At 46.9% G+C, this 23,798-nt stretch overlaps 2 protein-coding genes across 4 annotated transcripts in view; one reads left to right on the forward strand and one right to left on the reverse strand.

Moving 5' to 3' along the window:
* Positions 1–19,714, forward strand: part of UROD (uroporphyrinogen decarboxylase) — a 34,707-nt gene extending 14,993 nt beyond the window's left edge. For all 3 annotated transcript variants that reach the window (XM_032217473.1, XM_032217474.1, XM_032217475.1), the window contains 4 exons: positions 11,738–11,875; positions 12,772–12,872; positions 17,791–17,857; positions 18,705–19,714. In XM_032217473.1, coding sequence (XP_032073364.1) covers positions 11,738–11,875; positions 12,772–12,872; positions 17,791–17,857; positions 18,705–18,869 — 471 coding nt within the window. In that variant the 3' untranslated portion in view covers positions 18,870–19,714. The remainder of the gene's footprint in view (positions 1–11,737; positions 11,876–12,771; positions 12,873–17,790; positions 17,858–18,704) is intronic.
* Positions 19,715–19,859: 145 nt separating this feature from the next.
* Positions 19,860–23,798, reverse strand: part of ZSWIM5 (zinc finger SWIM-type containing 5) — a 156,382-nt gene continuing 152,443 nt past the window's right edge. Inside the window, exons 13-14 of the mRNA XM_032217476.1 lie at positions 23,208–23,289; positions 19,860–22,530 (exon numbers count right to left, since the gene is read on the reverse strand). Coding sequence (XP_032073367.1) covers positions 21,668–22,530; positions 23,208–23,289 — 945 coding nt within the window. The 3' untranslated portion in view covers positions 19,860–21,667. The remainder of the gene's footprint in view (positions 22,531–23,207; positions 23,290–23,798) is intronic.

The raw sequence follows: 23,798 nt of genomic DNA on the forward strand, positions 1-23,798 counted from the left end.
TTCCGATCTGGTGGGGGGGGGGGAACAAAATGAAAGCCAGCTCTTATCACAAACAACTAGTCCAATAACTTCCTTTATGGAGTCTAAGTTAAAGACTAAAAAGGCAAAGAACAACCAGATAATTCAGAATATGGAGAGTTTACCTGGGAAAATTCAACCGAGTTTATGGCAAAGCAATGCCTTCTCACAGCGCAAACGGTGGTTTCAATATTTGAACAATTAATTGCCATCCAACATGATGTAGAATCATTGAAAAAAGATTTAGCTGTTTTTCTTCAAATGCAATATCGGGCCCCAAGTACTCCCACTAAAGTTCTGGCAGAAGATTTGATTAATTCCCATTCGCAGGATAAGGAAAAGGAAATAGAGCAAAGAGCCAGAGAAACAGTTAAAGAGACAGACAAAAGGAGGCAGTCCTCTCAGAAAAACAGTCCCTCCCCAGACAAGGCAACGAGAGGAAAAGGTATCAATAAAGAAGAAATCAGGAAAGAATCTTTCCCTCAATTACAACAATCACATCGCTCACTACAAACACAAAGGATAGCTTTTAGAATCCATTTGAACGGACTTAATTATGGACGTTGGAATTCCAGAAGTGCAATATTAAATTCCCTAAGCCAGCTTCTTCACTGTCACAGTGGCATGATTGATCTCCGTGCTGTGGAGTGGTTACCTGAGGCCCCAAATTGGAAGCGTATCCTTCTGTCTTTCAAACAGCCCACCATACCACAGATGTTATTCAAGATGAAGGCATTTTTAGCCTCCTTCCAAATCTTTCCCACAGAGTCTTTGGTGAGGAAAGGGTTATTCTGTTAATAGCTAATATGCGAGCCTCCAAGGCGAATGACACCCCCTCATTTTCAACCTTGGAAAAGAAAGAGAACGATAGTGGGAGTCAACCAGTCTTGCCTGGAGAAGAGATACTTAACAGCACAGAAGCTGGCCTCATTAACGCTTTTGGTGCTCTCCCAAGGAAAGAACAAGACAATATATTATTCAAGCTAGAAAATTTAAAGAAATCCTTATTGGTCACAATGGACACAGCAGAACCACTTATAGACCTGGTTTCCCCAGTAATTGAGCCTCTCACTTCCCCCCCAGAGGACAAGAGATTACATGAATTCAAGATCATAGAAAATAGAAGCCAAGACCCAAAGGGGGTATTAGAGACCCCAGTAGAGATGGAGATGTTTTCATCCCTGTGTGAAAATCCCATGACACCTTCAGCACCGCCAGCTCCAAACCAAGATACTGAGAGTCGACTCACGACAGAGCCACCATTGCAAAGAATGAAAGATGACCTAATAACACCTTGTCCTACAACCAGAGAAGAGGCTTCGGAATGGCAAGCTCTGCTAGCTGGTGCTAAAACCTCTTACCCTGAAAAAATTTCTCAAGAGTCTACACATGACCTAGATGGGTCCTCCCTATTTTTAAAGAAGACCAATTCAGTGTGCGATGACACCTCAACCCATGGTAACAATCAGACAACTTCCCTAAATCAAGTTTCCTGATGAGCTCCAAAAGTTGACCCACTCTCCCTTATAACCTGGAATATAGCAGGTTGGTCCGTCCCATCAAAAGACCAACTCTTTTTTGACTATATATCACAATTTGACATCCTCTTCTTGCAGGAAACCTGGGTCTCCACAGAGATTCAGTTAGATGGCTATTGGGTCAACTCAATTCCGGCTGTCCCAAGCAAGGTGGGGGGGAGAGCTAAAGGGGATATTGTGACATTAGTTAATACATCCTTGCATTTTAAATGTGTACCACTGCCACCTTTCCAGTCATGGGTTGTAACTACATTACTCTTATTTAAACAGGTGGAGATTTTGCTATTCAATATCTATATTCCTCCACTTAATAAGAATAATGAGATTAACAAGATTTGGGACAGCATAGAAGATTTTATTCTTGGCTGTTCAGCCAAATTCCCCAAAGCTGCAATAATTATAGGGGGGGGGGACTTAAATGCTAGGATGGGTCCAAATGACCAAGCATTATATAAGCAGTTTAAGATTCACTATGATGAAAATGTAACAGATGAATCTTTGCATGCCAGACAATTTAAAGACCCTAAAGCTAATCGGGCAGGCTTATGTGTAAGACAAATGACTGAAGGTTTGGATCTTTGTATCCTTAACGGGTCCCCATGGGGCGATTTCCCAGCAGAATATACTTACCGGGGAGCAGGAAGAAAATCCACAGTTGACTACTGGATAATATCATATGACCTCCTGAAGTTCTTACAGAAGATAGAGGTAGACTTGCGATTGGAAAGTGATCATAATACAATACTCCTTACTCTCACATTGCACCAGAATTCTCTAAGGGCAGGCACAGCCTACCTACCCAGGTTAGAGACTCAAAATACCCAGGTAAAAATTAAATGGAACGAGAAAAACGCTAAGGAAGTTACCAAATGGATGTTAGACCCTGAAACCATAGAGTTACGTACATCTCTACTAAGAAATAACTGTGGGGGATCTTACCTAGAGGGGTTTGAATCCTTAATTTTAAACTTGAATTCGGTTCTCAGTAACAGATCACTAGCTCACCCCAAAATGCTAGTTTCAAAAAACAAAAAATGGTTTAATAGAGATTGCGTTCAACTAAAAAAGATATATAATGAGGAATACAAGAAAAGTAAAGGTGCCCCCTCCGAGGAGCACACTTACTACTTAAAGCAGCTGAAAGCACAATATAAGAACCTTCTAAAAGAAAAGAAAAGTGTGGCCCTGAAGGAGTCTTGGAATAGTCTAATTACGGCAGTCAGGACAAAAAATACGTCCCTTTTTTGGTACATCACCAGGGGACTGGGAAAACCTCCCCTACCCCCTACAAATCAGGTTCCAATTCATGCCTGGGAAGAGTACTTTAGGGAGCTTTATACAGATCCTGACTATGTAACCAAGGAGAGCCAAGCTAGTTTGGACCACACTCCTCACTGGCCCCCTGTTACACCAGAAGAGATATCCCGGTTGATTGGAGCCCTAAAGGCTAATAAGGTACCCAGAGCTGATAATGTCCTGCCAGAAATAATTAAAAAGAACGCCAGTTGGTGGGCCCACTTTTAGCATCACTGTTTACATTTATAGACAATACAGGCCATATGCGTAGAGATTGGGGAGTAGCAATTATCATACCATTTTCCAGAGGAGGGGGAGGGAGTGGTCATGTGTGGGTTTTATCTTAGCCTGATTGGTCCAAAGACTTGAGAGCAAAGCTTTAAATACTGGTGCCTTCCAATCCTGGCCCAGATTCTCTCAGTCTTTGGTCCAAACACTGTTAAAGAGATATAGGTAGGATTTATTGTTGTTTTGCAATCTGGTTTCTATTTGGATTAATTGGGCACTTTAAAACGTTCTCCTAAATTCCAAATTGTGCAGCTGCGGCCCCAAGGGACAGTCCTCTGCCTTGGGCGGTTGGGGAGGGCCCTGTGGGGCGTTCTGCCTCCCCCCTGCGGGCCTGGAGCCTTAGCCCTATCCCCGGGAGTGTGGGGGTGCCAGCTCCTTTTTTGGCAGCTGCAGCAGCAGCTGCGCGAGCCATAAAGCCTCGGGAAGCAGCAGCGTCGTCGTGAGGCGTCCCCTAGCCGCTCGCGGAGCTGACGATCGTCGGATTGGCTTCCGCATTCATTTTTGGGCATTCTCTGGCTGCGAGTGGCCTCTGGGGAGGGGGTGCGAGCCTGAGTGCCGCGTGGCCTCCCCCATCCTCTCTGGAAGTGGCGCAGGCGTCTGAGTGCCCGGCTGAGCCGCGGGAGGCTTGATTTGGCCGTTGGGCTGGTCTGAAGAGCTCCGGCGGCCATTTTTGTTGCCGCCATGTGCGCGCTGCCCAGGCCTTATTCCCTCAGCGTGCTGAAGGCCTCGGTCCCGGTGGGGCCTACAGTGCCTTGAAGCCCTTGTTCCAGCTTCGGACACATGAGTAGGCATGAACGAGGGGCCTGAAATTCCCCAGGGCAAGGAGGTGGGCCCGATTGGGGGTGGGGAAGGTCTAGGGCAGGGGGTTGACCAGAGTATTCCCCCCCCCCTGGATTCTGGGAAGGCCCAACGCCCAGCTAGGTCCTCCACTAGGGAGGAAGCCAGGAGGCACAAGGCTATTGAAAAAAACTTTTGCAAGGGCTGAAAGACAGGCCAAGTCTACTAGGCTTTCATCCCGGGATAGATCCAGGTCCCCTCTGGGCCCTCTTTCAGCACGTTCTTCCCCTAGAGGATTTAGCCCTTATTCTTCCCCCTCGGTCTCTCCAGGTAGGCCTCGTTCATACTCCAGAAGGAGGCGATCTCCCTCTCCTTCCCCTTCTAGGGATCCCTTGGAGGGGACGTCTAGGGGGCCCTGTCCCTCATGCAGGTTGGCCCCGCAAGGGCCTAGCTCTGCCTTTGGTGATGTAGAAGATTTGGAGCACCTTCCTGAGGGTATTAAAAGGCTTATTTCTGCAGCCATTGCTAGGGGTGTTGCCCAGCGGGACAAGGGGTCCTTTTCTTCCAGGCATGGGGGACTTGGCAGGACCCAGTGTCGTACTTCCCCTCCTTCCATGGTGAGCGAAGCTTCTTTCTTGGGGGGGGAGAGCCTCCCGGACATGGGCTTCTCGGATGATGAGAATGCAGGCCTTTCAGATGAGCACGCGTCTAAGGGCCTCTTTGTTCCAGCCATGTTCAAGAGCCTCTTGGATAAGGCGAGGCAGACCACCAAGGTTGGACCCCTCGGTGCCCCCACCTAGAGATCCTGACATGGCCATGTTCTCCGCCACGGCAACTAACAAGGAGGAAATTCCAGCTCCTCCCCTGTTTTTGGAGGTCTTGACCGATCAATGGGCTCGCCCCCTCCAATTTCTCTGCTCCAGGGAGTAATGACTGCTGGCACTATAACGTGGAGCAGACCTTTGCCCAGGCCATTCAATTGCCTGCCTTTGACACCCCAGTGGCCGCCCTTGTTTCCTCCTCTCCGGTGGTTTCAGGTGATGCGGCGGATAAGATGAAGCCGGAGGATAAGCGTGCTGAGCTTACCTTGAGGAAGACTTTTAATGCCACTGCATGGGCTATCAAATCCACGGCCTCGGCCTCCTACTTTAACCGCGCCACTGTCATGTGGCTTAAGAAGCTTCAGGAGCTCATTCCCATCCAGGACGAGCGGATCCACCAAGATCTCTTTAAGCTTGCCAGTTCTCCGCTGATGCGACCCTGGACACGGTAAAGTTTGCGTCCAGTGCCTTAGCCACCTCTGTTACCTCGCGTAGGCTTCTTTGGCTACGCCACTGGCAGATGGATAACAAGACTAAGTGGGATTTGGCAGCCGCCCCTTTCAAGGGGCCCAATCTTTTCGGGGAGGCTCTCGTCCCCATCTTGGTTGAGGACAAGGACAAGAAGAAGGTCCTTCCCACTAATGCTAAGAAACCTGAGGCTAAGTCTCGCCCTTTCCGTAGACAAAGGTATAGGGCTACAGATTACGGCTATAACCAACACTTTTCTTCTTTCCCAACTGATAGGCAATTCTCTGGATCGTCCTTTCAGGACAGGAATCGATTCCAGGGCCACTCCAGGTGGCCCTTTCGTGGGGGAGGCGGTCGTCCCTTCCGCAGGGGGAAGTGACTCGAACTCGAGTCGTCCCATTGGCGGCCGCCTCTCCCTCTATGCGGATCAATGGGACGAGATCACGTCGGATGCTTGGGTCCGAGCCACGGTTTGTCACGGTCTCAGGTTAGAATTTCTCTCCACTAATCCAACCTCTTCGTGGTTCCAAAGAGCATGGGGGGCTGGAGGGCGATTCTAGACCTCAAGCGCCTGAACAGGTTTCTGGTGTACAGACGCTTCAAAATGTCATCCCTCAAATCTATCCTTCAGGGCATCAGGAAGGGGGACTTCCTGGCCTCCGTGGATCTCACGGAGGCCTATCTTCACATTCCCATCCTGCCCGCTCATCGCCAGTTCTTGAGGTTCTCTCACAGGTCACGTCACTACCAGGATAGGGCTCTGCCCTTCGGCCTGGCCTCAGCCCCACGGACCTTCACGAAGGTTCTGGCGGCTCTGGCGGCTCATCTGCGGTCTGTGCCGGTTTGTCTCCAGTGTTATTTAGACGATGTCTTGGTTCAGGCGGGGTCCCTTCCTCAGGCCATCTCGGATCTTTGGCTCACCATTTGGAGCCTTCAAGGCCTGGGCTTTTCGGTGAACTTCGCCAAGAGCCATCTTTCCCCCTCCACTCACATTCTGCACCTGGAGACAGTCATAGATTCCAAGTCGGGGGTGGTGAGTCTGTCTCAGGAACGGCAGGACAGCCTCCGTCGCCTGGCGGAAAGTGTTCGCGCAAGGCGGTCCACTTCCATCCTCTCTCTGTCACAGTTATTGGGCAAGATGGTCTCTTGCATCGGAATTGTCCCGTGGGCCAGGCGTCATCTCAGGCCCCTCCAGTGGGAACTCATCCCATTTCAGAGGGGACAATTGAGCAATTCTCTTCGGACTCTCCGTCTCCCGGCGGGGGTCTGGGTCTCTCTGGCGTGGTGGCTCTCCCCAGCCATTCAGTGGGGCTGCTGCTTCTGGGAGCCGGACAGGGTGACCGTCACCACGGACGCAAGTCTGTTCGGGTGGGGGGCCCTGGTGGGCTCTCGGATGGCGCAGGGCAGGTGGACGGCCCCGGATCTCCGCCACAACATAAATTGGCTGGAGCTGAAGGCTGCGCAACTGGCTCTGAGTCACTTCCAGTCCTCGGTGGAGGGGTGTCATGTGCTCCTCCTGATGGACAATGTGGCCACCAAGGCACGCATCAATCGTCAAGGGGGGACCCACTCGCGGGCCCTCTGGTTGGAGGCTCTGCGGCTGGGCTCCTGGGCGGAGAGGCACCTGCTGTCCTTGGTGTTGAAGCACATCTCGGGGCTCTCCAATGTCCAGGCGGATTGGCTCAGTCGAGCGACTCTGGACAACGGCGAGTGGCAACTCCACCCATCGCTGTTCCAGAGGATCTGCCAACGGTTCGGGTCTCCTCTGGTGGACCTGTTTGCGTCGCCCACGAACTCCAAGCTTCCATGGTTTTTCACCCGTTTCCAGTCCAGGTCGGCGGAGGGCACGGACGCCCTCCGGAGCCGGTGACCCCCGGGCCTTCTTTATGCTTTCCCTCCCATTCCCCTCATCCCGGGGACCGTCAGGAAGGTGGTGGCGGAGGGGGCCCTGGTCATTCTAGTGGCCCCGTATTGGCCCAGGAGGCCCTGGTTCGCGGATCTGGTGCAGCTGTCGGTGGCCCCTCCGTGGAGGATTCCGCGGGGGGCGGTAGTCTTGCAGCAGGGGGCTCTGGTACACCCGGAACCCCAGTGGCTTCATCTGACCGCCTGGCTCTTGAACGGTGGCTTCTGAGGGAGGCTCATCTGTCCTCCGAGGTCATTCATACCATCGAGGCGGCTTGTCGGCCGTCGACGACCCACATTTATAACTCCACCTGGGCGGCCTTCCTCCGATGGTGCTTGCCTAAGGGCATTTCTCCCGATAGGGCCACTATTCCCAACGTCTTGGATTTCCTTCAGAAAGGTCTTGAGGACGGGCTTTCACAGAATACCTTGCGTCGACAGGTAGCAGCCCTGTCTTCAGTCCTGGGGGGGGGTGTCTTCTTCCCTTTCCCAGTCTCCCCTGATCAAGCTTTTCCTGAAGGGGATGGCTAATCTCAGGCCTCCCCCTGTCCACAGGTTCCCCACATGGGATCTTCCCCTGGTGCTCAGGGCCTTGACGGGGGCCCCATTCGAGCCCCTCTGTACTGTTCATTTACGTTTCTTGTCGCTGAAAGTGGCCTTCCTGGTGGCGATTACATCCGCCCGACGTATTTCTGAACTGGGTGCCCTGTCTTCCAGGGACGACCTTTGTCACTTTCACCAGGACAGGGTGGTGCTTCGCCTTGACCCGGCCTTCGTCCCGAAGGTGAATACCCCCTTTCATAGGGCTCAGGAGATCGTCCTGCCCGACTTTTGTCTGGGTCCCTCAAATGACAGGGAACGCCTCTGGCATCGGTTGGATGTCCGCCGCGCTCTGCGAATCTACCTCCGGCGGACCAGGGAGGTCCGTAGGTCGGAGGCCTTGTTTGTCTCCTTCCAGCCGGGGTCGCTGGGGTCGAGAGTGTCTTCGGCGACCATTGGCCGTTGGCTACGTCAGGCCATTGTGGAGGCTTATGGGGCTTCGGGTCAGCCGGCCCCATCGGGGATCACGGCCCATTCTACCAGGAGTGCCGTGACCACGGCGGCGTGGGCCACGAGGGCCCCGTTTGAGGACATCTGTTGTGCAGCCGCTTGGCCTTCCCCGACGTCTTTCATCCGACATTATCGTCTGGATGCCTTCGCGTCTGCGGACGCGTCCTTTGGTCGGAGAGTGTTGCAGGGGGTGGCGGCTGAGGCTCCCCTTGGGCCCTAGTGGTTCCTGTTCTCCCTCCCTGGGACCTTTATATGTCCCACACGTGACCACTCCCTCCCCCTCCTCTGGAAAAAGGACGTTGGTCTTACCTGAACGTCTATTTTCGGAGGGGGGAGGGAGTGGTCACGACCCGCCCTGAGTTGTGTTCGTTGGGGCCAAGGGGAGGGCCCGGGGGTTCCCGGGGTTTGTTGTGTTGTTTTTTTTTTGTTGTTTCAGTTCTACTGTTCGGCTTTGAGAATCTGGGCCAGGATTGGAAGGCACCAGTATTTAAAGCTTTGCTCTCAGTCTTTGGACCAATCAGGCTAAGATAAAACCCACACATGACCACTCCGTCCCCCCCTCCAAAAATAGACGTTCAGGTAAGACCAACGTCCTATTTATAAAAAAGGGAATAGAAATGACCCAGGCAACTACAGACCCATTAGTCTTCTAAGCGTTATTAGTAAACTGTATGCCAAAAACATAAATTATAAACTTCAAGATTGGCTAATTTCAGATGGGATAATCAAAGATGAACAAGCTGATTTTAGAGAAGGAAGATCGATGGTGGATCATATCTTGGTACTCCACCATTTAGTACAAAAATACACACATAAAAAAAATCCTCTCTTTTTGTGGCCTTCCTGGATTTTAAACAGGCCTTCGATTCAATATCCAGGATCACTCTCTGGGAGAAGTTAAAATGCACCACTATCGATAAACACTTCCTCTTCCTCATACAAAAATTGTATGCCAATTCCACCCTGAAAGTGAGGTGCAATCCCCAAGGGAGTTTAACTAGCTCAGTAAGGGTACAAAAAGGGATACGGCAGGGTTGCATCCTGTCCCCCTCCCTCTTCAACTTCTATATTAATCCCCTGATTGATCTTTTACAGAACCCTGATTTCCATCCTCCTAACCTAGCACACTGCAAAGTGCCAATTCTCTTATATGCTGATGACGCCGCTATCATTTCACAAACCCCCATAGGACTGAAGAGAGCAATTAGGGCAATGCTTGGCTATTGCAGGCAAAACAAGCTGGTCCTTAACTTCGATAAATCTAAATTTTTAGTTTTTGCTAAAAGACCAAGCCAATACTCATGGAAATTGGAAGGATATAGTTTGGAAAAGGTTAGAACATTTAGATACCTTGGTGTCTAGGGACATGGAAGGCACACCTGGATCACACATCGCAAGTAGCCATTAGGTCCTCAAATGCAATCAAATATTTCTTTTATACAGGTGGAGGTCAGTTAGTACCTGCTGCCTTAAAATTTTTGAGGCCAAAACATTGGCACAAATTATTTACGGGCACAAACAGGAATTCTTGCAAAGAGAAACTTGTTAGAAACCATTCAAACAAAATTCCTGCGAGCCATCTTAGCTTTTCCCAATGGAACTCCAAATGCCCAGTTAAGAATTGAGACAGGCAAGTAAGAGCCTGGAAGATGATGATCATTTATTGGCTTAAAATGCATTTCTTTCCAGAGGGACTGTCCCCACTAGTATTGACTGACAATTTCCCTTCCCCCTGGAAACCAGCAATTGGACACAAGTTGGGCTCTTATGGGCTCTCACCATTATTCTTAATGTCCCTAGGCTTTGAGCAAGCAAAGCAAGTAGTAATCAATAGAATGAGGGACATGGAGTTCCAAGAAGAACTAAATAGGTTGCCTCTCCACAGTAGGGACAGAATCAAACAGGGTGTGTGGGAATCGGCAAGATATCTAAATGACCTGATCTCTCCAAAACAAAAAATAGCTTTCTTCAGAGCCAGATTTAACATTCTTCCTTCAGCACTCCTCCAGGGCAGGTATAAGAGAACACCTACAGCCGAACACGTTTGTATATGTGGTAAAGGAGAAGTGGAAGATAATTTACATGTACTATTACACTGCGAGCTATACAGAGCTTGTAGGTCTGCATATATTCTCCCCTTATTAGAGAGATTGCCAGGGAGGGAGAAAGGCAGACAATTTTTATCTAGGCTTTCTCCTCCAGGACACTAACCCGGTTACCACGTATGCAGTGGCAAAGTTCTGTGCTGCTGCAATGTCCATAAGAAAAAAATTGGCTACAGTATAGTACCAGCTTGTACCAATTATCTGGACATACCTTTAACAATCTTTGGACCATAATGTTATTATCCACTTTTAATGTCAATACTTTTTAATTATATTTTAATATTAGTATTTTTTAATATAGTGTAAAAACAAATGTATATTGCTGGTCTTTGACCGTAATAAAGATCTTACTTACTTACTATATAAAATACCAGTCACTTTCAATTTTCGAGATTTTTGATCTGGCTTTGTGAGCTTCAGAAAATTCTTTTTTTCCTCCCAGATTATTATTCTTCCCAAAGTGTTTCAAGAGACGACATATATATATAGCTATATATATATAGCTTCCTCCCATAATTGGGGCATACCAGGGGTGTGACTTTAAATATATACCTTTCTCCCTGGCTCAGCTGATAACGGAGGACAGCCTGTGGCTTGGTGGTTAATACATCTGCCTAATATGCAATACAGCCCAGGTTCGAATCCCAATAAGGGTATGGCTAGCTGATGAGAGCTAAATAGCTTGAAATAGATCTATATTAGTCTCCCTTTATTTATTTATCAGCACAAATACCACACAGAAACACACACACACACATATATATGTATGTATGTATGTATATATTATATGTGTGTGTGTGTGTGTGTATGGATATACATATACATATACATATACATATACATATACATATACATATACATATACATATACATATACATATACATATACATATACATATACATATACATATATATATATATATATATATATATATATATATCCAGGACAGTAAGAGTTTGCTGACGAGTCCTGCCCTTCATTCAACTGCCTGCAGTTACTATTATGATGAAACCTAGATCTATCCATATAACTGGCTATTATGATAGGCTTCTTGAATATACTGGTATAGATTCTGCCTATATAAAACTCATTCTTGTATTATACCAAATAAATAGGAGCTGCAACCTTGTCCTCTGTATTCTTTTACTCGAGAATAGGATTAAAAACTGCAGCTACCATATGACAATCTAATCCTGGAACTAAACCTTCAACAAAAACATGAACAATGGATAATACTACCTGAGGGTTTTCTGGTGTAATTTTCTCCTTAATACATTTTTGGTGCACCCAAAGGCAATTGAAACTTAGATTTGTTCCAGTTGAAGAACCCTAGAATGATATTTCTAGGCTAGGACAGAATAGAGTGAATACCTTGTACAGTGGGGAGGGCCTTACAGATAAGTGAAAGGAGAGAGGGAGAATAGCCGTTAACCAGGAAGTGATTCTGGTTCTCTGCTCGTCTTTTTTTGTCAGGCTCTGCAGATTTTTGAGTCCCACGCAGGACATCTGGGGCCAGTCCAGTTTGCAGAGTTTGCCCTCCCGTTCATTCGGTCCATTGCCAAAGGTGTGAAGAATAAGCTACAAGAAAATGCTCTCCCTGCGGTGCCAATGGTAAGAGATGGGACTGTTTCCTTCTGCTTTTTTTCTGAATTATTACCCAGAATTTATAGCAATTCTGTCCAGAATGACAGCGTTTTATTTATTTTAAAGGCAAATATCACATTTTTGTAGAATCCAGAAGCTCATTTCACCCATCATATGCTTTTCTCAATGATTGAAAGACCATTTACATACATTTTCTAGAAAACATAAAGGTAGAAGAGAGAAAAATATAGGTGCCGGTAAAAAGACCTGGATCATACTAAAAACCTACGTAATCCAATATTCAGATGGCTATGGAGTGCTTGCAAGTAGGATAGCAGTACAGTTAGTTATGGACTCCAGCAACTAATACAAAAAATTTGTAGCCTCTGCGGTTGCCAGAAAATTCATAGCTACCCTGATATAGTAGCCAATAAAAGAGAATAAACTTTATTCTTTTTTTCTATTCCTTCAATCTCCTTTGTCAGAACTTTTTCCTGACTTATCAAAACGTTATAAAAATATGAAGAACATATTTTAGTATAGAAATATACATTTCCAAATGAAAGAATTGGGATGTTAAAGTAGAACAGTTCCCTTCTCCCCTCAAATCATAACTGAGAGTAAAGCTGATATTTCAAAGATTAGTTTTACAGTGTAGTTTTTCCCTAATCAGAGGTGGTGGACAATAGGTTTGCACTTCCACTACTTTTTATAGAAGCATCTTTTTTCATCCTCTCTAATGCCTAACTAGGAAAAAAAGGATAATATTCAAATAAACATATTACTATGCATAATTTTTAAGCCATGACATAATGTAACTTTATTTCATGCAAAATTTGAGTTCCTATGTTACCAAGCGTTTGTAACCCTGTCCATATAATACTAGTTGTTTTCTATCTTCTCCTCTTCTCTCTATCCACTAGATCATCTTTGCTAAGAATGCCCACTATGCACTGGAGGATTTGGCACAATCTGGGTACGACGTGGTTAGCCTGGACTGGACCATGTGTCCTCAAGAGGCTCGGTGAGAAATGGGTTATATTCTCTTGGGAACTCTGTATGGGTGTCATCTCTTCTAATGGCATACTTCCTCAGTTTTGCAATAATAGAGTAGCTTGTGATAAAAGTCAAATCCCTATCACATAGGATACTTGAAAAATAAAGGGATGGTAGCTGAAGCTAAGACTTAAGGAAAGATATCCATCATAGGTTGTGCATGAAATATTACCCTTGCGTAGAGATGAGTTTTCTAGGACAGGTTAGGCTGATACAGTGTAACAGATAGGACATAATGTTTTATTGCTCTCTGTTTACAAAATAAAAAAATGGTGCCTTATTTTTTCTAATTAGAAATAAAAAATAAAGTACTATATAGGGAAATTAGTAATGCTCTGTTTTCACTCAGCTACCTAAGTCTTGCTTTTGTGGGTAATTTCCTCTGCTTCAGCAGTTAGTCAGAGACGGATGGATGGATGGGTGGATTTGACTGATAGCTTGTCTTTTATTTAGGAGTTATCTTATTTATTTATTTATTATCAAAATTTATATGCCGCCCAATCCCGAAGGACTCCGGGCGGCTTACAAAAAAAAAAGAGAGAGAGAAAAAGAGAAAAAAAAGGCAGTTTAAAATCACAACACCACATACATTCATTCTAATCGGGGCTGGACCTCAACAATGAGGTCAACAGCCCCAGGCCTGCCGGAACAGCCAGGTTTTTACAGCTTTCCTGAAGGCCATGAGAGTGGGTATGGTCCGGATCTCTGGGGGTAGCTGATTCCAAAGAGTCGGAGCAGCCAAAGAGAAGGCTCTCCTCCAGGGGCCCACCAGCCGACACTGTCTGGCTGATGGCATCTGAAGGAGGCCCAATCTGTGGGATCTTACTGGCCGCTGGGAGGTATGTGGCAGTAGGCGGTCACGAAGGTACATTGGCCCTAAGCCATGTAGGGCTTTAAAGGTAATAACCAACACCTTGAATTGCGTCCGGAGACCAATTGGTAGCCAAGTGCAGCTCGCGGAGGACAGATGTAACATGGGTGTACTTCGGTGCACCCAATATCGCTCACGCGGCCGCATTCTGGACTAGCTGCAGTCTCCAAACGCTTTTCAAGGGTAGCCCCATGTAGAGCACATTGCAATAATCCAGCCTTAAGGTGACAAGGGCGTGAGTAACCTTTTGAAGTGCCTCCCGATACAAATAGGGCCGCAATTGGTGCACCAGACGAATCTGGGCAAAGGGCCCCCTGGTCACAGCCGATAGATGATGTTCCAGTTTCAGCTGCGAATCCAGGAAGACCCCCAAATTGCCCTCTCTGAGGGGCATAAATTTTCACCCCCCAGGGTTAAGGATGGATTGTCTAGGCTGTCCTTTGGGGGCAGCATCCAAAGCCACTCAGTCTTATCGCGATTGAGCACAAGTTTGTTCACCCCCATCCAGATCCTAACAGCCTCCAGGCATCGCACATCACGTCCGCCACTACACTGAGCTGGCACGGGGCAGAAAGATACAGTTGAGTATCATCTGCGTATTGGTGGTACTTTATCCCATGCTGTCGCATGATCTCACCCAGCGGCTTCATGTAGATGTTAAATAGGAGGGGGGACAAGACCGAACCATGTGGCACACCACATTTGAGGGGCCTAGGGGTCGACCTTTGCCCCCCGACCAACACCGACTGTGACCTGTCAGAGAAATTAGAGGAGAACCACCGTAAAACTGTGCCTCTCACTCCCACCTCCCCTAGGCGTCACAGAAGGATACCATGGTTGATGGTATCGAAGGCCGCTGAGAGGTCAAGAAGCACCAGGATAGAGGAATGTCCTCTATCCCTGGCTCACCAGAGATCATCGGTCAGGGCAACCAAAGCGGTTTCCGTACTGTACCCAGGCCTGAAACCGGACTGAAAGGAGTCTAGATAATCCGTTTCATTCAAGGTCCATCGGAGTTGAAGCTCCACCACCTTCTCAACAACCTTCCCCAAAAAAGGAAGGTTGGAGACAGGACGATAGTTTTTCAAAATAGCTGGGTCCAGGGAAGGCTTCTTGAGGAGGGGTCTTACCACTGCTTCCTTTAATGGTTGTGGGAAAGACCCCTCCTGCAAAAATGCGTTAGTAATCGTCTGGAGCCAGCCTCGTGTCACCTCTCTGCTGGTTGAAACCAGCCAGGAGGGGCACAGGTCCAATAAACAGGTGGAGGCACTCATCGTTCCCATGGCCTTGTCCACTTCCTCAGGGGTGACAATTTCAAACTCATCCCAGAAAATCCGATTAAGACTAGCCCTCGGCATCTCAGCTGGTACTGCCCAAGCGGAGTCCAGGTCTGTCCGAATCTGAGTGATTTTATCCGACAGAAACTGAAGGAACTCCTCAGCTCTTCCCTGCAGGGGTTCCCCCGCCTCTTCACCTTTCAGAAAGGAGCGGGTCACCCTAAACAGGGCGGCTGGGCGAGATTCCGCGGACGCAATAAGAGCGGAAAAATGTATACATTTTGCCGCCTGTATCGCCACTAGGTAAGTCCTAATAAAGGCTCTTAATAGTGATTGATCAGATTCAGAGTCACTAGCCCTCCAACGTCACTCTAGGCGTCTCTTTTGGCGCGTCATCTCCTGGAGTTCCTCGGTAAACCAAGGTGCCCTCCTGGATCCACTGCCGCGGAGAGGCCTCAAAGGCGCAATCCAATCCAATGCTTCAGCCGCCGCAACTTTCCAGGCAGCGACCAAAGACCCAGCCAGATTGCAGACAAGGGAGTCAGGTATCTCTCCAAGCTCCCTCTGAAATCCCTCCGGGTCCATCAGGCGCCTGGAGCGGAACCACTTAGTCGGCTCCACTTCCCTGCAATGGGGGAGTAGCGTCCTAAAGTCAAGCCTCAGCAAGGAGTGATCTGACCATGACAAGGGCGAGGTCTCTATTCCCCTTAACTCGAGATCACATCTCCACTGCCCCGAGAAAAATACAAGGTCAAGCGTGTGTCCTGCTCTATGAGTTGGACCCTCAACTACCTGGGTCAAGTCCATGGTTGTCATGGAAGCTATGAACTCCTGTGCCCCATCTGAGTGTTCACCGAGAGACGGCAGATTAAAGTCCCCCAGTACCATTAGTCTGGGGAACTCCACCGCCAACCCGGCTACTGCCTCTAGCAGCACAGGCAGGGCTGTCGTGATGCAGCTGGGAGGTAGGTACGTCAACAGCAAGCCCAATTGAACCCCTAGGTCCAATTTCAAGAGAAGAGATTCACACCCCACAATCTCTGGGGCAGGGATCCTGCAAGGAACTAATGACCTTCGGACGATAACTGCTACTCCCCCACCCCTTTTCTGGTGTCGTGGTTGGTGGAGCACCTGGGACCCATCTGGGCACATTTCTGAGAGGGGGACTCCTCCCTCTTGGCCCAGCCAGGTTTCGGTTATACATGCCAGGTCTGCCTCCTCGTCTAATATTAAATCCCGGACGAGGAGAGCTTTGTGAGCTTTGTTCACAACTGACCTGGCATTTAGCAGCAACAACCTGAGACCAGGGCCCTGAACTCCTCTGCCACCAAGTCCTTGAGTTGAGCCTGAGGGGCTGGAACAAGGAGTCGCTGTAATGTAGCGAGTCCTTCTTCCCCGGTAATGGCTAGCCCCACCGCTCCCGTCGTATCTGCCCCTCCCAGTCATAACCAAAATGCTCCAACATAACCCCCTCCCCGTAGATCCCCCCTCCCCTATGGCCCCCATTCTTCCCGGCAGGCCATGCGTACCATTCACTCCAGGATGGGAGGCGAGTCTGGGCCCCCATCCACTTCTGCTTCTGCACTCAGTGGAGGGGACTCCAGGTCGCACTCCCGATCCTATCATACTCACCAATCAAACACTCTCTTCAGACACACCCCACAATAGTTATTAAAATACAATAATACAATAATTAAATTAAAAGTGGGCACATTTTCTCTCACATTCATACACTCATACACCCAACAAACCAGCTAAAAAATGCCCGCTTGGGGGAGATCTCGGGTCAGCGTCCTCCGGGTCTTCAGCTCCCGCACGGGGCTCTCCTCTGCTGTTTCCCGAACCCTGGCCTGAAACCGGGCCCTTCTCCGAGCTCTGCAGGGAAGGACCTTCGTCCGAACCCGCAGGGAAGGCGCTCAGCATGAGTCCAAGGCGGCTGGAGCCAGTGGTAGTTTGGGGGGGGGGAAGTTCCTCGTTCTCCTTGTTGTCCTCTGTGGGGCCTGGAAGCGGCGCAGGAAGTCTGAGGCGGCTTGGGCAGCTGGCGATAGCTGGGGGGGACAGGCTTCTCATCGTCCTCGTCCTCCCTCTCCTTCGCCAGTAGGAATGCAGCATGCCTGGATGTGCCACTGGTGATCTTTAATAGATGTTAGTTTCAGGAACTGAAAAATTTCTGCTACCGTCATGCAGCTTTTAACGTCCTGCTCCAGGTTCTCCATCACGGTGGGCAGGGGGCTGCGGCCGGTGTTCGACATGGCTCCCTTGGCAGGGGAGTTGTGGTCATAAGTCGAGGAACTACTGTTTGTTGGGTGGTTGAGTCTTGACAACTTCTCCAGCTCACTCCTGAAGACCCACTCAAGGGACAGAAAGGTCTCCTTCTCCACTTCCTCCATCTAGGATACCAGAGATTCCACTTCCTGGCGAGACTGTCATAGCGACTGATGGGCTGGTCATTCAGGTAGCCCCTAATGAAGGACGGAGGCAGCTCCTGGCTGGGCTCTAGTAGTTTCAGGTAGAAATAATGCAGGGAGTGTGAGCCGAGCTCCGCCCTGCCAATCCAGCAGCCAAACCCCACGCTGCCTAAAAAGCACTTCTTCCGATTTGTACAGGCAACAGTCCTTCATAGGATAGGGATAGGGATAGGGATTATCATTGCATGTTGAGGCAATGAAGTCCAACAAGTAATTTTATCTTAGTTACATGCCTTCCATACAATGTAATGTTTTCTTTCCCCAATTCAGCAAGCGGACAGGAAAAAACGTTACCTTACAAGGGAATTTAGATCCATGTGCTCTATATGCATCCAAGGTAAGGAAACATGCATTAACCTGTAAACAATCAGGTTATACTCACTTCTGCAGCCAGTGGCTTCTTATATAAATTCACTTGTTTTCTACCTGGGTTCTATGGAAATTGAATGGGGTCTGCTGGTCAAAGGAAGAAAAATTCTTTACAAGGTATTTATTAAAGGGGAGGGGGAAATTCCCTGGCAGAGAATTTAACCTTAGTCCCTTGTGGAGAGTAGGAGGGAAAAAAACACGCACAGAGAACAGAACACACACTGCTAGAGAGAAGTTTCCAAAGATGGGCTCCAGCCCAAATCCTCCTGCCCTTGGCCCTTTATGAAAAGAGTTTTTCTCCTCTTAGCCACTAAGGAATAATCGTGTTGCAGGACTTGCTTGCTGACATTCAAAAGCCCCACCCTTCTTGATTACGGGTTCTGGGACTTTATTTTTTTAAAATCTATTCTCCAACTTGAAAAAGTTTGAAAATTCATGTTCTTGTCTCTTTTTTTGGTAAAAAGAAACAAGTAACCAAGGCCTTTCATGGACTAAGAAGTTAAAGTAAAGACCATTTTCAAATCCTAACCCAATTATCAGTTATTTCCTATTGTAAATAAAATCTTGCTTATAGGTTGATGAAGGTCAAAGACCTGTTGCCATTTTTCTCTGCTGTGGACCAAGTAACCAATCAATGACTTCAAACCATGTTTTTGTTATGGAAACAACCAAAGTTGGCTTTAAGGCGCTGCTTCCACCCCTCTGTAAACTGTTTAGAGTGGAGTGTAAAGCACTATAAAGCGATATAGAAGTCTAAATGCTGTTCCTATTCCTATTGCTATCTGGTCTGCTTAATCATTTTTCACTTCCCACAGGAGAAGATTGGGGAGCTGGTGAAAAAGATGTTAGAAGGCTTTGGCTCCCAGCGTTACATTGCCAACTTGGGCCATGGCCTCTATCCTGACATCGATCCAGAACACGTAGGGGCTTTTGTGGATGCTGTGCACATGCATTCCTGCAATCTGAACAAATGTTCTTAGGAGACTCGGAGAAAACAGTCCTTAAGTGAAAAGAAAAGAAATGGATCATCTGCTCAGCAAATGTAACTGTTATTGAGAGGTTACATCCTGAAAAGGATTTCGGTGTAATTAGCTACAAAGGCTGTGGCAGGAACTGGCAAAAGAAGCTGGGGAGTGCAGGCTTTTCACACATACGTTATCTTCTTCTCAGTCTCTACTGTAGAAAATGGATTCATTATGAAACATATACTTCCCCAACTGTGTACTTTTTATCCCCAAATTGCTCCGACTGATTACAAAACTAATCTTGAATGCCTCCAACAATTAGTGAACACTTTTTTATTGTAATTGAACTTCATCTGCCCTTCTCCATAGGAATTGGCTGTCTTGTCTTGCTTCCTACCCATCTGTTTCTTGCAGAAACTTTTTTTTAATTACTTGGATTGTTTTTAATAGTCAGATGTGCCGCAAGAGTGGGGCTGTTGATGTGGGGAGTAATTCAAAACATCTGAGGAGGAGCTATGCCTCATGCATATGCCTGAATGGTCTGCTGCTTCTGCAGGTTAAGTATCTTGTGTCTGAGAAAGGGTTAATCGGTCCCCTTTTAGCTTATATGCAAATTATATTGTTTATATCAAAAAAAGGAAGAACTATATCCCCTCGCTTCCAGTTACATGGAACGGTAACCTCTCTGTAGTCCAGGGGTCAGGTCTGGAGCCGCATGTGGCTCTTTCATCCTTCTGCTGCGGCTCCCTGTCACTCAAAATATGCATCACAACTGCCAATGTGCAACCCTTGCCGGCGTGTGATTTATTAAGCTTTTCAACCCCCGGTAGGCCAACCGTGGATAAATCCAAGAAAAGAAAAGTTTCAGAAGAAAACAGAACATTTAATTCAACTACATACGCTAGTTTTGTAGCCGCTCAGGAAATAGTCAGGCACAGGAAGGGTTTTGTGGCTCCCGGTGTTTTCTGTGTGAAATGGGTCCAAATGGCTCTTTGAGTGTTTAAGGTTACCGACCCCTGCTCTAATCCCATCTCAGCAGCAGCACAGATTGTCTTTAAATGGCTATCCATTTTATGATTTCGAACTGGCAGCATTAATGGACTGATACCAAAAGGGGTAGAGTGATACAACGAAGTCTTCCTTTTTTTTTTTTATTAAACATCAGATCAAGAAGTTGTACATACAAAATAAAGAGACAGAAGAATGATACTTTTATGGCAACAAATACTGGGTGAGTAGGGCTTGTCTGGTCTTCGAACCAGTTTCTCAGGATTTTTTTTTTAAACAAAAACAAAAGTGGAGTCAGACAGTACGTAATTTTAATCCACATTTTCTAAACTACGCTTCATCTTAACCCCTGCCCCATCCATTCCCACCCTGCCCCTTTTAAAACTAAGATGCATCGGAACAGGGGAATACAAAGACATTTAGAAAAGGGGAAAAACTATTTTGCTTCTGCTTCACTCCATTTCATTGGACCGAATAAACATTCAGATGGATGCAAAGCAGTAGTAGGAGATAAAGTAGCAGAAACTATGGCAGAAAGCTGTCCTCAAGAAGGCACCAACCTAAGCAGAGGCCAGCAAAGACAGTAGTTTTTGAAATAAAGTTCAAAATAAAGACACATGCAGACTAATTCCTCCTGCTGCTCAGATGACAAAAGAATAAAAATAGAACCCTTTCTAAATTCACAGAGTAATACAACTCTTGCACAAATCAAATGGTTTGCATTTGGAGGCCAAAAATAGAGCATTTTACACTATGGGCTCAACCGGCTCACAGTTTTGTTCCAGCTTCCTGGGGTCATTTTGTACGCCACATTTGGAACCATGGTACGAAGTAGCAGAGTCAAGTAATGTGCTGTGGCTTATAGCCAGCGGGCCAAGTCCACACCCTGATGGCCTTGAAATGCTGAGGTGTATCTGGCTTTGCGGTTGCCACCTTGGTCTCCTCTCTTCCAAGGTTGTGTGTAGGTCTGCTCAAGCTTTTGTTTATTTTCCATTAGTCAAACCCCACCCACTTTTTTTTTTTTGCCAACAATTCTGGGGTGTAAAACCTGAGAAACGTTAATATTTCTCAAGTTTGGAAATGCTTAGCCCAGACCACAACACTTTTCAAGTATCCCCAAACAAACAAAAACAAACAAAAAGAATAATTATAAATAATTAAAACTTTACAATTTAATAATTGACACATATACTATTGTATTTACAGTATCATAAATGCTTCTGTTACTTTTAGTAAAGCAATCCCTGAGAACCGTTAACATTAGTTTTTTTTTAATTAAGGATTTTCATACTTACACGCTTGCACACATACTAAACCAACCCCCCGGCCTATTACCGCCCCCTCCCTCGTCCCAGTTACTCTGGAGTCAACTCATCCTATTCCCCAGCCAAGCAAATTGAAGTCTGGCAAATCTGATGGGTAACCAAGTTGGAGAAGGCTGCACTAAATGGTGACACCAGTTATGGAGGATGCAGACCTCAAAACCCACCAGCTGAGAACCCAGATGGCAGCGCAAGAGGCTGAGTAATGTGCTTCCATATTGGTTGCTTTTCTGCCTCCATCCACCATGCTGTTTGGGAGAGAGGTATTCAGTTTCCTAGTTAGCCTTTTGGTATTGCTGAAGTGTTTGCAAATAAGTGGTCATTGGAAAGCAAACTCTTCCTGTCATGCTACTTTTGGTTTATGTTCCTCAAAGAATTGGGAGATTTTCTATGATGAAAACTACAGTTAGTCTTGCCTGATGAGCATGATTCCTCCAACAATGATCAGGATTTCTTCTTCCCTTTTCCCCCTAACGCAGAAGTTCAACCAAATCGTTCTCGCACTAGCAACATAAGCTTCTTCTTGCCCTTATAGATCTGCTTAAGGTTGTCTATGAACTGCGCAAACTGAATGTGGCCATCCTGAGCAAGCAGGAAAGTCTCTCGAGCTTTGCTCAGAAACTCAATAAACTCCCCATAATGCCGTGGGCTGATGTGGGTAAGACGGGAGTGTGTGGTATTGATGTAAGCGTTTATTGTAGCATCCAGCAGTTGGCGCAAAGGTGCTTTGTCCGTTGACATCAGTTTCCCAGAGTTCCTGCGGCCAGGGATGCCAGCAAGGCCTGGCGCTGTCATGGTGCAGCGGCGCAGAATGTCAGATAGCACTGTGGCACAGTGCACGCTCTTTACTACCAATGGAATAATAGCGGCCAGCTCATTCTTCCCAAGGGAATGGCTGAGTGCACATGCCCAAAGCACATCATTGATGGCAGGGTGTGTGTCCTGGTTATAGGCAAGGTTGAGGTGTGTCATGGCAAGGGAGGCCAGCTTGAAGGCCCGCAATGGGTACCCGCGGTGCTCCATATACCGTGCAATGGTGAACAGTTGGGAATAAGTCATGCCAGTGGATGCAGCATCTATAACAATTTGGTAAGCGGTCTCGAAAGCGATGTGGTCCTTCTCACAAAGGGTAAGAGCCGAGAGCGCACAGTTTTGTGGATCCTTCATGGCACACTGCAGGGCCAGTGTGCGAGCACAACTAGCCAGTTCTTCGCGCTGTGGATAGTCCAGGCTGAGCCGCAGGATGGTACTGTGGGACATCACTGTTGCTGCTACTATGCTAGTTGCTTCAGTAGGGGTAAAGAGTGAATACCAACTCTGCAAGATGCTGACCAGCGCGCGAACACCTGCAAGAAAGAATCATGAACTGCTCAACCAGTAGGGAAGGACTAGCAAGGTACACACAAGGGTAGTAAGTAAACTGAGCACTAATTGTATTTTATTTTTCATCAGATTGGACCTATAGCACCAAGGCCATAATTCTGTCAGGGGACCAATATTGCAGTCAATTATATTTTTGTCTCTTTTGCTGTTTTGAAAGTAGCAGTCTAGTTTAGCACTAACTTGTAGGAGATGACCTCTCTTTTTTTTTTACAATGAATGTTTGAGCTCCATAATGAAAAGATTAAAAGGATTGCTATAATTTGAGCTACTTAACGAATTCAATTGGGAAATGTCATATAGTGTATCTTATCCTATCTTCATTTGGTGTGTTTTCCTTATAATTAAATCTTTCGATATTTGCTACCTAGGGAATCAATATTGGGAGAAATAGACTATATGAATTAGAAATCACTTATCTTTGTCATGAATTTGGATATTAGTTATCATCCATATTTGACTCTGGTGCCCAATAGCATCTTAATATCTTTTGGATGAGCAGAACATGCTACATGTGCATTACCTTCCTGGTGTTTGGGGAATTAAAGCTCCCAGAATCTCAAGCCAATGTTGAGGAAGGCTGAATTAGGCTCGCTCTAGGCTGCAGTCTTCATTTTAAGCATGGGTTTGTGAAAATACCTACCAACTTCTGTAGCACAGGTCACCAGCCATCGCACCATCTCCCTCCGTCTCCAGTTCAATGTTGATAAAGTCATGCGCATCACCTGCAACAGTAGAAATGAGTAGAAAATGTTTTTTTCACCTACCAGGGATATCCTAAGAAATGGTTGCATTCCCCTAGATCAGCATATCATAACACCTTAAGTGGTTTCAACCTGTGAAAGATTAACAGGTTTGGCTACTAGCTGTCAGCATTCCAAATATAATGCAGAATTAAATCAGAGTCCAAGGCAGAGCTATCCTTAAAGTTCCAATTTAATAAGACAGACATGTTGGCACATCTGTGGAAATCCCAAATCTGAAAACTTCCTGGGATTTCACCCAGTTGAAAGTTCATGATCTTATCCCCACACCCATAAATCCATTACATGGTCCAATCTTCTTCAGCCACGCTGGTATTTCCACCCACCCGGTCAGATGCAGAGGTGCGGAGACAAAAGATGACCTTGGCTTCTAGAAAAGAATGACAACAACACATTCCACAATTCTATTCCTTTCTATTCTCCCCTCCCAACTATTACACTAAAGAAACAGCACAGTGAAATAAAAGAGA

The sequence above is a fragment of the Thamnophis elegans genome, chromosome 5 (genome assembly GCF_009769535.1).
Source record: "Thamnophis elegans isolate rThaEle1 chromosome 5, rThaEle1.pri, whole genome shotgun sequence".
Lineage (NCBI taxonomy): Eukaryota > Metazoa > Chordata > Lepidosauria > Squamata > Colubridae > Thamnophis > Thamnophis elegans.